General features: G+C 44.1%; 1 protein-coding gene across 4 annotated transcripts in view; it reads left to right on the top strand.

The window, feature by feature from the left end:
* Window positions 1-14004, top strand: part of AMN1 (antagonist of mitotic exit network 1 homolog) — a 773844-nt gene that overhangs the window by 153499 nt on the left and 606341 nt on the right. For all 4 annotated transcript variants that reach the window (XR_015307528.1, XR_015307529.1, XM_086952786.1 and 1 more), the window contains one exon: window positions 9291-9423. Coding sequence is in view for 2 of the 4 variants with exons in the window: in XM_086952786.1 (XP_086808912.1) it covers window positions 9291-9423 (133 nt within the window). In the remaining 2 variants the exon portion in view is untranslated. The remainder of the gene's footprint in view (window positions 1-9290; window positions 9424-14004) is intronic.

A 14004-nucleotide genomic window follows, 5' to 3' on the forward strand; every position in this document is an offset into this window, starting at 1 on the left:
CACGGTCCCTTCACCTGCCGGAACTGCAACTACACCAGCCACAGAGCCGACAAACTAACCACCAAGAAAGACCTCAATCCCCTCCAATGCATACTACTGAACACCTGCTCTGCACGCAAACATGCCATCGAGCTCTGGGACCTGCTCAACACAAGCTCCCCAGACGTCGCCTTCCTGACAGAGACCTGGTTGAACAACTCCTCTGCACCCGACATCGCCATAGCCATCCCAGACGGCTACAAGATCACCCGCAGAGACCGCACCAACGGAGTCGCAGGAGAAATTGCCATCATCCACAAGAACAGCATCAGGGTCTCAACTAGCACCGACGACGCGCTCAGCACTGCCGAACACATGCATTTCCAGATCCACACAGACCCCAACTCCACCCTCAGAGGTACCCTCGTCTTCCCACCCCCCGGTTCAGCGACTCCATCGCCGACTTGATCAGCACACACGCCCATACCTCCACAGACTACATCCTCCTCGGAGACCTGAACTTTCACCTTGAGAACAACAACGACAACAACTCCACAACCCTGATCGATAACCTCGCCAACCTCGGACTAAGACAACTCGTCACAACGCCCACCCACTCCGCCGGCCACACGCTCGACCCCCATCTTCTCCTCAAGCCCGCACGTCTCCGTCAGCCACACCACGGAACTCCTCTGGACCGGCCACCGCTGCATCCACTTCACCTTCCAGAAACCCACCACACACCACCGCACCCAACAGATCCCCCTCCGCTGCTGGAGCAAAATCACTGAATACCAACTACATGCAAACCTTGCTCTCAGCCCACCCAGCGAACCCTCCAACACCGACGTCGTTGCCCACAACCTCAGACGCTGGATCCAGGACTGCGCCAACACCCTCGCCCCGCTGACGAAACCCCCCACAGAGACACCAGGAAGAGGGCCAGCTGGTTCACCCCAGAACGCCTAGATTCCAAGCAAGCTCCGGACAGCCACGCAGCACACAAGGACGCCGTCCGCAACCACCACCACCACCACCTCATCAGGGCTGCCAAGAAGACCTCCTTCAAAGACCGCCTCGACAACGACGCACACAACAGCAAGGAGCTCTTCAACATCGTGAAGGAACTCTCCAACCCCAGCTCCAACACCAACGACATCCCGCCGTCGCAAGCCCTGTGCGACTCACTTGCCACCTCCACGACAGCTTCAACACCCTGACAGCCCCAACAGACAGCAACACAACAGACCAGCGCTAGCAACATCCCCTTGCTAGCCTGGACCAGCATGAGCATCGATGACACCATCAAGACCATGAGCACAATCCACTCCGGCTCACCGTCAGACCCATTTCCGCACCACGTCTTCAACAAAGCAAGCAGCTCCATCGCACCCCACCTACGCAACGTCATCAATCTCTCCCTTGAGGCCGCGACCTTCTCAGAGAGCTGGAAACACGCTGAGATCAACGCCCTACTTAAAAAACCCAAGGCAGTCCCAAGAGACCTCAAGAACTTCCGACCCATCTCTCTTTTCCCCTTCCCGGCCAAGGTCATCGAGAAAATCGTTAAGACAGCTAACCCGATACCTCAAAGAGAACAGAATCCTGGACCCTTCCCAGTCAGGGTTCCGCAGCAACCACAGCACCAAAACCGCCCTCATCGCCACCACCGACGACATCAGGACCCTGCTAGACAACGGGGAGACTGCAGCACTCATCCTCATATACCTCTCCGCCGCCTTCGACACCGTCTGCCACCGCACACTACGCGCACGCCTCCACGCCGCAGGGATCCGAGACAAGGCTCTGGAATGGACCACCTCCTTCCTCTCTGGCAGAACCCAGAAAGTCCGCCTCCCCCCGTTCCGAAGCCTCCGAGATCATCTGCGGCGTACCTCAAGGATCATCCCTCAGCCCAACACTGTTCAACATTTACATGGCCCCGCTCGCACACGTCGCCCGACAGCACGACCTCAACATAATCTCCTACCCCGACGACACTCAACTGATCCTCTCCCTCACCAAGGACCCCATCAAAGCCAAAGCCAACCTCCATGAAGGATTGAAGGCCGTTGCCGACTGGATGAAGATCAGCCGTCTGAAGCTGAACTCGGACAAGACGGAGGTCCTCATCCTCTGCTCCAACCCGTCAGCCTGGGATGACTCCTGGTGCCCAACGGCATTGGGGGCAGCCCCGACCCCCACCGACCACGCACGCAACCTGGGACTAAAAACACCCTCTGCGCGCGAGCCCCGACCAAGCTCATCAATCGACTACAACGCATCCAAAACGCCTCGGCACAACTGATCCTCGATGTACCACGACATGGCCACATCACCCCCCACCTGAAAAACCTACACTGGCTCCCCGTCAACAAGAGGATATCCTTCAAGCTCCTCATCCACGCACACAAGGCACTCCACAAGACGCTACGCTCCGCCGACTTCTCACTCACCACTGTCCCGCGCATTGGAAGAACAACGACCGGCGGGAGATCCTTCTCCCACCTCGCTGCCAAGACATGGAACACCCTCCCGCTGAGCCTACGACAGACCCAAGACCTGCTGACCTTCAGGAGGATACTAAAGACCTGGCTGTTCGATCAGTAGCGGTCCCCACCTCCACCCTTCCCCCCCAGCGACTTGAGACCCTTGTGGGTATGTAGTGCTCTTAACAAATGACTGACTGACTGATTGATTGATTGATTGATTGAAGGATGTCAGTTGGTTCTAGTGACTCCTCTTTGGGTGTCGCAGGCTTGGTGTCCTGCGGTGTTGGAATTTGCTTGTGAGGTTCCTTTTGTAATGAGAGCAGAAGAAAGTATGTTGGTAAACCAGCTAGGAGAGGTTCATCCTTTGATTCAGAGTGGTATGTTGGACCTTCTTGTTTGGAAGGTATGGGGTGAACCAGTACTTTCGAGTGACTTTCGCAAGAGGCTGCAGAGTTACTCGAAGAATTCTGGGCTCCACGAACAATGAAAAGGTACAAAGGAGTGTGGAGGATTTGGGTGCTTTGGTGCATGGAACAGGGTTTGGATCCAGTGGAGGCCCCTGTTGTGACATTTGTAAATTTCCTGGTGGAACAGTTTAATAGGGGGTTGAGTTATCGTACCATTAATTGTTATAGGTCAGCTGATCGGCAGGTCATGCATTTGTAGGAGGTAGATCTGTTGGTAGCAATATCTTGGTCTGTAGAGTATTAGCTTATGAGGTTAAAGAGACCTCCTACGGCTCGTTATGACGTTATGTGGGGTGTGAATTTGGTTTTGAAATTGTTCATTGACTGGCCTATGAATAGGTAATTGAGCAATAGGAGTTTTTTTTAAGCTAGGGTCTTGTTGTGTTTGTTTTCTGATGGTGTCAGATTTGAAGTATTTAGAGGTTAGTAATAGATACTTCATTCCAGATGGTGTGTTTTTTGAGATACAAAAGAGAACTAATACTATGTTGTCTGTGGTATTTTATCCAAGGTATGAGGAGTGTAAGAAGTGGTGTGTGGTAGATTGTTTAAGAGCGTATGAGTGCAGAGTTGTAGAGATTCAGAGGGATTGTGAACATCAATTGCTGATTTTGTTTGTTAAACCATATAGAGCGGTAAGTACAGCAACAATCTCTAGGTGGGTGGGATGTGTGATGGAACAAACGGGTGTGAATATGGAAAAATTCAAAGCTCATTCCATAAGGGGAGCAATGGCTAGCAAGTGTTGTTTGTATGGTGGAAGCCTGGAGAATATTTTGTAAACAGCGGATTGGTCAAATGTGGATACATTTGCTAAACATTATTTTAGACCAGTTGAGCATATGTCCGATGTGATGTTAAAGGGCTTCCAACATGCATAATGGAAGCCTCCAGTCTTGTAATGAAATGACGATTCTCTGATTAACAGGACTAGAGAATCAGGATTTAATTAAAGACGCGGAGGCTAACTTTATCCCTCCATCCGCACCCTTTTTTTAGAGGTAGTATTAGCATGTAATGCATAAAAAATATATATATATATTAAGTTGATATAAGAAGTTTTGAGGATAATGAAGTAAATATGTGATGAAAAGGTTTATATTTTCATGGTTTTATGTTTTCTTTTCAGGATTTGATATGTTGAGTTTTTTATACTTAATAAGGTTTTTTTCTTTTTCTTTACCAGAATAACAGTCATAGGGAAGTGAGATTTTCGTGTATCCCGACGTGGGAAAAGATGGGAAGTTTTCTTCCCAGCATTGCATTTAAAAGAGACTGAGTGTTCTATACAGGAGACATTTATTGACTTGATAATTTCAGTTCTGGAGTGTTATGCGTGAAGTTTTTTAAGGGGCTGCTCAGGAGTGGCAAATAAGATTATGCATAATGTTAGCCTCTGCGTCTTTATTGAAATTTTGATTCTCTAGTCATGTTAATCTGAGATTTTGATTCTATGCCACCTATTCCCAACAACTGGCTCCCAGGTTGAAGACAATACGTCAGGAATCACTAACAGCAGGATCATTACCTCCTACCACAGTGTAATCCCTAATAACTTCACTGCCTAAACCAGACAGGGACCTCACTAACCTCTCCTCATATAGACCACTTTCTCTATTAAACACGGAATACAAAATACTCACGGAGACTTGTGTAATGTAATGGCATGCCCAGAGGCTCTGGTTGGAGCGGGGTGCTTTACACTGGATAGGTGCCATGCCTATGATACGCTGGATTGGGAATATGATGCTTACCACATTACGGAGATTCGGGATTCCTCCCGAATTTGTACAATGGGTCAAATTACGATATCATTTCCTAACAGCCTGACTACGCACTGAGTTGTATATATCAGCAGTGTATCAGAAAGAAAGGGGCACGAGGCAGAGTTGCCCTCTCTCGCCAATGCTGTTAGTACTTGCACTCTAGCCGCTTGCACGTAGACTCCGCGCCGACTTTACAAATTGGGGTATCACTTGTAATCGTACACTACATGCACTGTCATTATATGCAGATGTCATCATACTTTACTCCAAAGAACTTTGTGAGAATTTTCACACTGTTCCACAAACCTTTGCTCAGTGTGAACTTATTGCGGGACTGGCCTTTAATTATGGTGAATCGTATGCATTCCCCTTTAGTAAGGAACTGTACATGCAAACAATCCCCTTTGGTGAGCAAGGTATAACAGTTGCCCCAATACTTTCTGTTACTTGGGAATACAAATATATAGGCATCCATAAGACCTAATCGAAGGAAATATACAAAAAGCAATAGGTTTCTTGCGTATGCAAGTAGATTTTTGGACGTCCCTTCCCCTCTAAATTGCCGGTCGACCAGCAATCTCAAAAATACTGATGCTTCCGCTGATCCTTTATTTCTTTACAAATCTACCTGTGGTAATCTCAAGATCATTTTTTAAAGCATTAAGCACACGATTGATTGCCTTAATATGGGGCACAGGCTGCCGTCTACTCGTTTTGACTAAATTACAGCTTCCTTCGGATGCTGGGGGACGGGTGGGCCCCTGACTTCCATGCCTATTGCCTGTCAGGACAGTTACAATGGCTCTCATACTGGGTGGCGGGTCGGAATCTGTATGAGATAACTTATACCCCCAGATGATTGACCAGGGTACACTACACAAATTGCTATGTCCAGGTGCTACAATCAAACCGCTTTTTAAGACTGCACTCATTGGAAACAAGCAATGAAATACACTGCACACACTCCCGCATATGCTCCTAATATACCACTTGTTGGCATACCTACCGCTACTTGTACTCTTAAAAAATGTAGACTCAATACTTGGACACAGACGGGGTGTCTGAAATAGGAGCTCTGTTTAGTAATGGATGCTACTAACACACGCAGATTTCATGCATGAGGAAGGAACCTCAGGAGCGCTTTTCCTGGTGCACGCCAACCTGGTAAGTTATATCAAATAACACTGGGCGCCTCAAGGCATGGAGCCTGCCACATATGAACTAGTATATTTACTATACTTGACGGGAACAGGAAGACACTTGATCCGATGGTGGTACCAATGCGTTCGTATTCACCTACTATCACCACTAGTCTAGGTGCATCACAGCTGGGAAAAAGACATAAACGGGCACTGTCAGATAAGGAATGGAAGTCATTACTGGAATACCCCAAACGAGTATCCTGCAGTACACATTTTAAATCTATACAATACATGATGACATAGCGAGCCTACCTGACACCGCACAAATTATACTCCATATTCCCCAACACTATGGCGGCTTGCCCCATATGTCCTGAGTAGGATGGAGATCTAAATCACATGAATTGGAGTTCCACCGGTTGGCAAAATTTATGGAGCCTAGTCATACCAACCCTCAGGGAGGTGGTGGGAGGCACAAATTGGCACACAGCTTAAACTTGCATATTGGGACTCCATCAATGGAAGAAGGTACAGGAAATCCAGATTCGAATTGCAGACTTGGCTTCAATCCTTTGTAAACAATGCTGTACCTGGAGGTGGAAATCACCCCAGATAATGTCATGGAAAGAGGAAATTGAGCACTGGGGTCTGGCAGAGAGCAGCGCCATTCGTAGGGAAGAACATAGAGGTCTCTGGAAAAAGCCTATAGCTATGAGCTGGGATTTACTTCTAGAATCATCAAGCTTCAGACACATTCAATACTTAAAGATAACCTCATTAGATAGCACCAGTCCTAGATCACCATACTCATGATCCCACCACTAGCCAAACCATAGCCATCTGATCCCTCACACCCTTTCAACAAGTAAGGAAATAGGCAAGCTACGAGTCCAGATTATTCAAACACTAAAACCTCTGCTCCAAGTTTTCAGCTACATAGAAATCCATACTTCAATACATTATTAAAAATAGTTAGACCAAATACACCAAACGGTCCACCAAAGGCCATATGATGGAGCAAGGTTTCGCTTGAAAAGAGACTTGCTTGGACTCAATCCTCTCAAAATAACCCATAATTTATTAATCAACATGTTTCGTCTTATTGATATTGCACCACACAATATTTATAGTAAGCTGGGGAAGCTTGCGTATGTGCTTTTACTAACAGTAACTCAATAGCATTAAAATGGCTGCCGCAACGCGGGCATTTCACTGCGCATGCATCTACCACACTCACGTGGTGTGACGTCCTCTCTGCTTTGGTGGGAAATCTTTGCTTCTGCGCACTAAAATTAAAGATGGCTGCTTTACGTTTCACATACTAAAGCACCTGCTGCTTCTTTAACTAAACATTGTTTGTTCTGCTTAACTAATAACGCTGTAGTTAAAACAAAGTAATGGGAATAGAGTAGAGATAAGTGGTATACAGTGCATTCATTTATTCTTTTTTCTAAAACTGTCTTTCTTTGACTTTGCTACTAGCTCGTGTTTGGAAAGTACAATGTAACGCCATCCTGGGTCCCGAGACTGCGCATGAACCAAAATCCTGAGAGTCCACAAGCAATGGCATTGAACCTGTGCCAGTGACAGCCTTAACAACGATGCTCATGAGAACTTTACCTTCTGACCTCTCAAGAGGAAGCTAAATTTAACAAATTTTATACATTGTAACTGTTATTGAAACATTAATTTCTGGGTGGAATAAAAGTGCATGGGAAAATAAAAATATGGGCGGGAATGAAAATATGCATTAATGAATGAAATGATCTCATACTGGTATGGTGTGATGACCTCTCCTCGCCTTTTGACCAATCAAATTGAGGGAACACACTAATTCGCAACACTGGAGGGTGGTACATTGCCCTGGGAAATGGTATAACTAAGGTAGGCTTAGCTAGTTAGATTGTCCAACTTGTCCGACTAGCTGACCTGTCACTGACCCAACGTACTCAATAGGAGATTGAGAGCACAGGCGCTGGCGGAGCATTCTGTCAGAAAATTCGATAACCCAATCGGGGTTCGGAGGGAGAAGAATCTATAACCCAATCGGGGTTCTGAGGGAGAAGAATTGATAACCCTTATGGGATCCGACTGTTTGCCGCAGAGAGGGGTGTGACGCTGGCATTGCACTTTAGCTGAGGGTACCTGTCTTTACCCGTGTCTGTCCTGTACTGATCCATATTGGCCTGCATCTGTCTTGGTTTTGGTCTGCACCTGTTCTGTCCTGTTGGCATCTGAACTTTCGGGAGTCCTGTCCTTTATTCCAGCCCGTGGCCAGGGTTGGTCATCACACCATTCTAGGTAAATATAAATCTGTGTGGGAATGTCATCGTACTGTTTCCCTTTTTCACCTTCCTTACATTTTAATCCCTAAAGGAAGTTTCGTGATATTTCTACATATCATTTCTTTATTCATTATTTTTCTAATTGAAAGGGCTTTAACTTTGCTTGTATGGACTGTGACATTTAAGACTTTGCATAGATAAAGTGTTTAAACTTTTCCCGAGTCTGTGGTTATTTTATAAATGTAAATGAAATGTTGTTTTTCTACCTATTATGCTAACACCCTTGATCCCTTAGGACTTAATACAGGTGACAAGAATTGGTAAGTCAATGGGTATAGGTCCAGAGTAAAATAAAATTCCTGATTGGCGAATTGTAGAGATAGCCGGATTTACCTGTTCAAAGTGTGTATGTTTATGGGCCCAGGTGAGTATGGTTATCGAGTAGGTAACTCCACGCGCCATCACATGCGACCATCCATGCAATCGCCAGCAGGAGGGATGGGGGTTTACTAGTTGTTAATGTTTTAATACACACTTTTTTTCTTTCTTTTTTTTTTTGCATTCTTTTGTAATCGCCTGGTCAATGCCGGCCACCCACAATATGGGCAGACGCTACTTCCATTGTGCCTTTCAGACTGTATAAGACATGTACTCCACAAAGTAAGCGAAATATAAAAAAAAAAGTCTGCTGATCAATCAATGAATGTATATATAACTGACTGTACTGCCACTATCTAAAAAGACCAATAAAATATGTTGGAAATAATGGAGAATGATCCAAACATGTGATATATGTAGGATACCAATGTTGAGAAAACTACCTGTAGGTAAAAAACCATTTCCTTTATTTTTTACAAGGTGGTTGTAAATTGCTGATAAGTCGACTAAAAGCATTTATGGTAGGTGGAGATGTTTTATGTAGGATTGTGGGTTTTTATTCCAGCTAGCCTTCTACTCTGAGACGGTTATGTTTTTTTTTTTGTAGTTTCGGGGCCAAATAGGGATTCCCTGGCGTTGTTGTAGTTGAACCCTATACTCAATCACACCAGTTGCACAGTATTTGTGAAAATTGTAAAATAAACTACTGTTTTCAGGTTTCCTCGTGAGTAATGCTGCTTGATATGTGTATTTTATTAATTGCTATATAATTTTATTGCAGATGTCTTGTTTGCATGACAAAGAACATTTCGAGATATGACAGAGACATTAAGCCTTTACCTCCAAATATAAAAGACAAACTGATAAAGTTGATGAGCACTCAAGGACATATTAATGATTCAAATATCAGCCAGGTAAGCAAGATGATTTATCGTGTACTCAAAAAGTTTATCCTATTTCATACTGCAGGAGGCATTGTAGAAAAGAAGTAACTGGAGAGCGTCACAAGTGGTAGAAAGCAAATGTAATGACGTATGAAAGTGTCATCCTATTGGGTGTGTTGCCCCTGTTCAGCTGGTTATTTATTTTGTTCTAGATCTAGAAGATGAAATAATTTGGGTCTGATTTAGACCCCGGTGGCCTGCTTTCTGTCGTGGTGGAGAAGATCATCTTCTCTGCTACCCTGGCTGGAGTGCCGCTGGCCATTGCTGGTCATGCAATGATCTCTCTGCCTTCTCAAGAGCTGCTGCTACAGCAGTGCCTGTGAAAGCACTGAAAGTTTGGTGTGGGGCCACCGTCATTTAAGCATCTACGTATCAAACGTGACAGTTTGTTTCTGGAAAAAAATGGCCCCAAAATCTGGAAGTTTTCTACCTGAGTGTGCAGAGTCTCTTTTTCTGTTTCTGATGCCATGTTACCTGGAGCGGACAGACAGAAAAAAAGGAGATCAAACCGTCCCCCTCTAAATAGGTTGGCTGGGTGGTCTGATGCCCTTTCTTCAACACCGCCTATTCCATTAGGCCGTAGAAGTAAGTTTTAGAGTGATGAAACCAGCAGGGTCTCTTACTGCAGAAAACTGACTGTTCACCATACTCCAGCTAGAGCGGGAGAACCAATGTTTTTTTGGACAGGATACTTCTTGTTTGTGAGGGAGTACCCTGTCCACCAAGCTATAAATCAGCCCTGTAATTTTTCCTCTCTTTCTCCAATTTCCATTTCAAGAATTGCGATTCTCCTAATAGATATGATAAGAGAATCTGGATTTCATTAAAGACACGGAGGCTAACATTATGCATATTTCTTTTAATGCTACTCTAAGCAGCCACTTAGAAGCAATACATCACAAAGTGGAAATATCTAAAATAGAATATTCAATGCATGTAGAATAGTCTGCTTCTTTTAAATGTGAGGTACTAAGGTAAGTATTTTTCTGTATAACATTTTTCTTACATTTTCTTCTTTGTTTCCTTTTATTTTTTATTTGTTTGCATTCCAAACGGGAAGATGGTTGAGGATTTGATGGATAGAACAACGAAACTTGGATGAAGGCAATATGGAGGTTAATTATTCAGATCATCTTCTTGCAGATATAGCAGTATAGAAGAATTAACTATGTTGAGTTATCTGAAATAAGAGAGAGTATTAGTGTACTATTGTCATGCAACCTAGGAGAGGTGCAATGTCAAAAGCAAGAAGTTACATTAGAAATTTGTCATTATTTTTTTAATTTTTATTGAACAATCCATTAAAAAGAAGGTTGTACGAAGACTTTAAACAGTACATTCAAAATATGTTATATGAAACATTCAACAACATATCAAATAAAACTTGTATCATAAATTATCCATTTATAATTCAGTATCTTATTATCCATTCCTGGGAGGGCAAGGGTGGGATAATGTTAGCCTCCATGTCTTCAATGAAATCCAAATTCTCTTGTCATATTTATTAGGAGAATTGCAATTTCATTACAAGACCGGAGGCTACCATTATGCATGTTGGTAGTTATGTAACCTGCATCTGACATATGTTCAATAGGTTTTCAATAGTGGTTAGGGTGTCTAGCTTACCCCCTTCCCAAAAGGATTCGCTAGCCATAGCACCCCTTATTGAGTGTGCTTGAAACCTTTTAAGGTCAACGCCAGCTGATTGCATTGCATATTTAACCCATCTTGCTATAGAAGCTGATCTAATAGGTTTAAAGGGTTTGACAAATGAGATAAGTCATTGGTTAACACCATGCGCACAATGTTCGCTCATTCTTGCATCATATTCTTTCATATTCTTTCCTACAATCAACTATACATAGTGTTTTGCATGCATTAAACCTTGGGTAGAAAATTGTATCTGACATTGTCTCAGTTCTTTTAATAATGTCAAAATTGACACAAAAGGGGTTGTAAGTTCTGTTAGTTATTTCCAGTGCTTTAACATCTGTGGCAGCAGATTAGGCATAGTAGGGAGGATAGGTTTATGGACAGTCTCTTCTTATCAATGAATCTGTTCTCAGGCCAGTTAGAGAAAAGGTCAAATAATAATTTAACATCCCAGAGTGTTTCGTATTTAGGTTTGGGTGATCTCCTTAGTTTGATGCTGTTCATAATTCTGCAAATTATGGCATTTTTCCCTATGGTCTTGCCATTTATTAGAGTGTGACCTGCCAAAGCAGCAGATCTGTAGCAAATAATTGATCTGTAAGTATGTCCTCTCTCAAATTGTTCAACTAAAAGGTTGGCTACGTGTAAGATAGCAGCCTCCACGGTCCAAGTTCCTCTCCAGGCACCAACGTAGCCAAGTTCTCCAGATGCCATTGTATCTATCATGGGTTCCAGGAGCCCATGACTTGTGAAAGAGTATTGTAGCCTGTCTTGAAAGGTTCAAGGTTTGTGATTTCATTAGATTTCCTGACACTTTCCAGACAAGAAGGTTCAAAGTCCCCATCCATCTGTCTCTTAAAAGGCCTTCCAGGGTTGGGATTAGAAAGGGAATTTCACAAGCTAATTCCAAGCTTGTCGAAAACCATGGGTTACTAGGGTTAAGGAGTATTGTTCCTGACTCACTTTCTGATTGACTCTCTGGATAATTGCAAAAGGAGGGGAAGGCGTATGCCCAAATTGTTTTCCAAGGTTGGAGAAAGGCATTGACTGCTCGAGCACCCGAGTCTGACATCCAGCTGTAATAATTCTGCAGCTGGAATGTCAAGCTGCTTGAGAAAAGATCTACTTCTAGAGGGCCCCAGACCAGATCTAGGGCTCTGAATGCATTCACGTTGAGTTTCCAGTCGCTGTAGTCTAGAAGGAATCTCGAAGTCCAGTCCACGGTGATGATGTTCTTTCCCGGTACGTATTCTTCTTTTAGGGCTATCTGGTGTTCCAGATAGAAAGTCCAAAGTTGTTTGACTAGATTAGATAGGTCTGAGGATTTCTATGTCCCTAAGCAATTTATATATGCCACAGTTGGTATGTTAATCAGAGCGTAAAACCCAGCGATTAATTCTAGGAAATTTATGTGGTGTGAGCTCTCTGTATAAGACCATAAACCTCCTGTGTTCTGATTCTGTAGACACGCACCACAGCCATGAAGGCTCGGAGCATTCTGGGGAGTTTCCAAACATGGCTTTGCCGTTCCATGCATCTCCATGCATCTAGATTTTCTAGCCACCAGATCTGTTCTGATTTAGCTTTGTGGTCTAGGGATATCTGGCCTCCATACCATAGACCGGCAGGGAGGGCCTTCGCCTATACCCTCTGGAGGGCTCGATAATGCAAAGAACCCGGAATAATTGCTTGGATGGAGGAAGATATGAGGCCCAAGAGTCTGGCTAATTCTTTCACGATTAATACTTCCCTTTTTAATACCAGTCGAAAATCTTTTCGTATTTTCATGATCTTCTTTTGGGGAAGAAGTAAAAGTGATTTTATTGTGTCTAGCGTAAGCCCCAAGAATTCCAGAGACTTTGAGGGAGTCCTAATGGATTTATTATGAAGCCTAGACTCTCTATGATATTTACTTCTGTATTCAGGTCTTGAAGGATTTGAGAGAGGGTTTGTGACATAATGAGAATGTCGTTGAGATAGACAATCAGTTGTATCCCTCTTTCTCCCAAGAAGGATGCTGTAGCCCTCATTACCATAATAAAGCACCAGGGAGCAGGATAGCCAAAAGGGGAGAGCCTGGAATTGGAATAGACTGTTGTTCCATGTAAATTGGAGGTAAGGTTGGGATTCTAAAGACATGGGGATTGTGAAGTAGGCATCTTTTAAGCATAGTTTCGCTAGCCAGTCCTTCTATAGAAGCATGTCTCTGAGGAGGTGAATACCCTCCATTTTGAAGTGTCTGTAGATGAAGTATTTGTTCAGTTCCCCCAGGTTTATGACTGGCTCCAACCCTTATCTTTCTTCTCTACCAGAAACAGATTGGTTACAAATTTCATACCGTTCCAGCGTACTTCTATAATTTCTCTTTTCTCTATCGTAGACATGACCTCTTCTTCTACTATTTTCTGTTGTTCTGTAGTTAGCATTAAGTGTCTTGGTAGTGAGGGTTGTGTAGGTGTTTTTGCAAATTCTACTTTGAACCCTTGAATGGTTTCTGAAATCCAGGGGTCTTGAGTAACTGTTTTCCATGTCTGTAAAAAGAATCCGAGTCAACCTCCCACTTTTCCCGCCAAAAAAGAAGAATTAGTTGTGTTGGTACTCACTTGGGAAGTTACTGGAGTTTGTCTTCACGCTCTGAATCCTCTAGAGCCATAGGGTCTTCCTCTTTGGGGGTAGAATGGTGGGGGGATATTAGTTTGTAAGATCAACTCATTCCTCGTTCTCTATAGGAGGGTCTTTGGTAAGCACGGCCGGTAGGGCCACCCCTTCTGCTGGCCCTGGCAAAAACACTAGGGTTAAATATTCACCCATGCTGTTTTGAGCCTTGTCTACGGCTGTGACGGTTGCAACATATTTGCCCAGACTCATGTCCTTGCTGAAAAGGAGTCCTTTGGGGTT

This window comes from Lissotriton vulgaris, chromosome 1_2 (assembly GCF_964263255.1).
Source record: "Lissotriton vulgaris chromosome 1_2, aLisVul1.2, whole genome shotgun sequence".
Classification (NCBI taxonomy): domain Eukaryota; kingdom Metazoa; phylum Chordata; class Amphibia; order Caudata; family Salamandridae; genus Lissotriton; species Lissotriton vulgaris.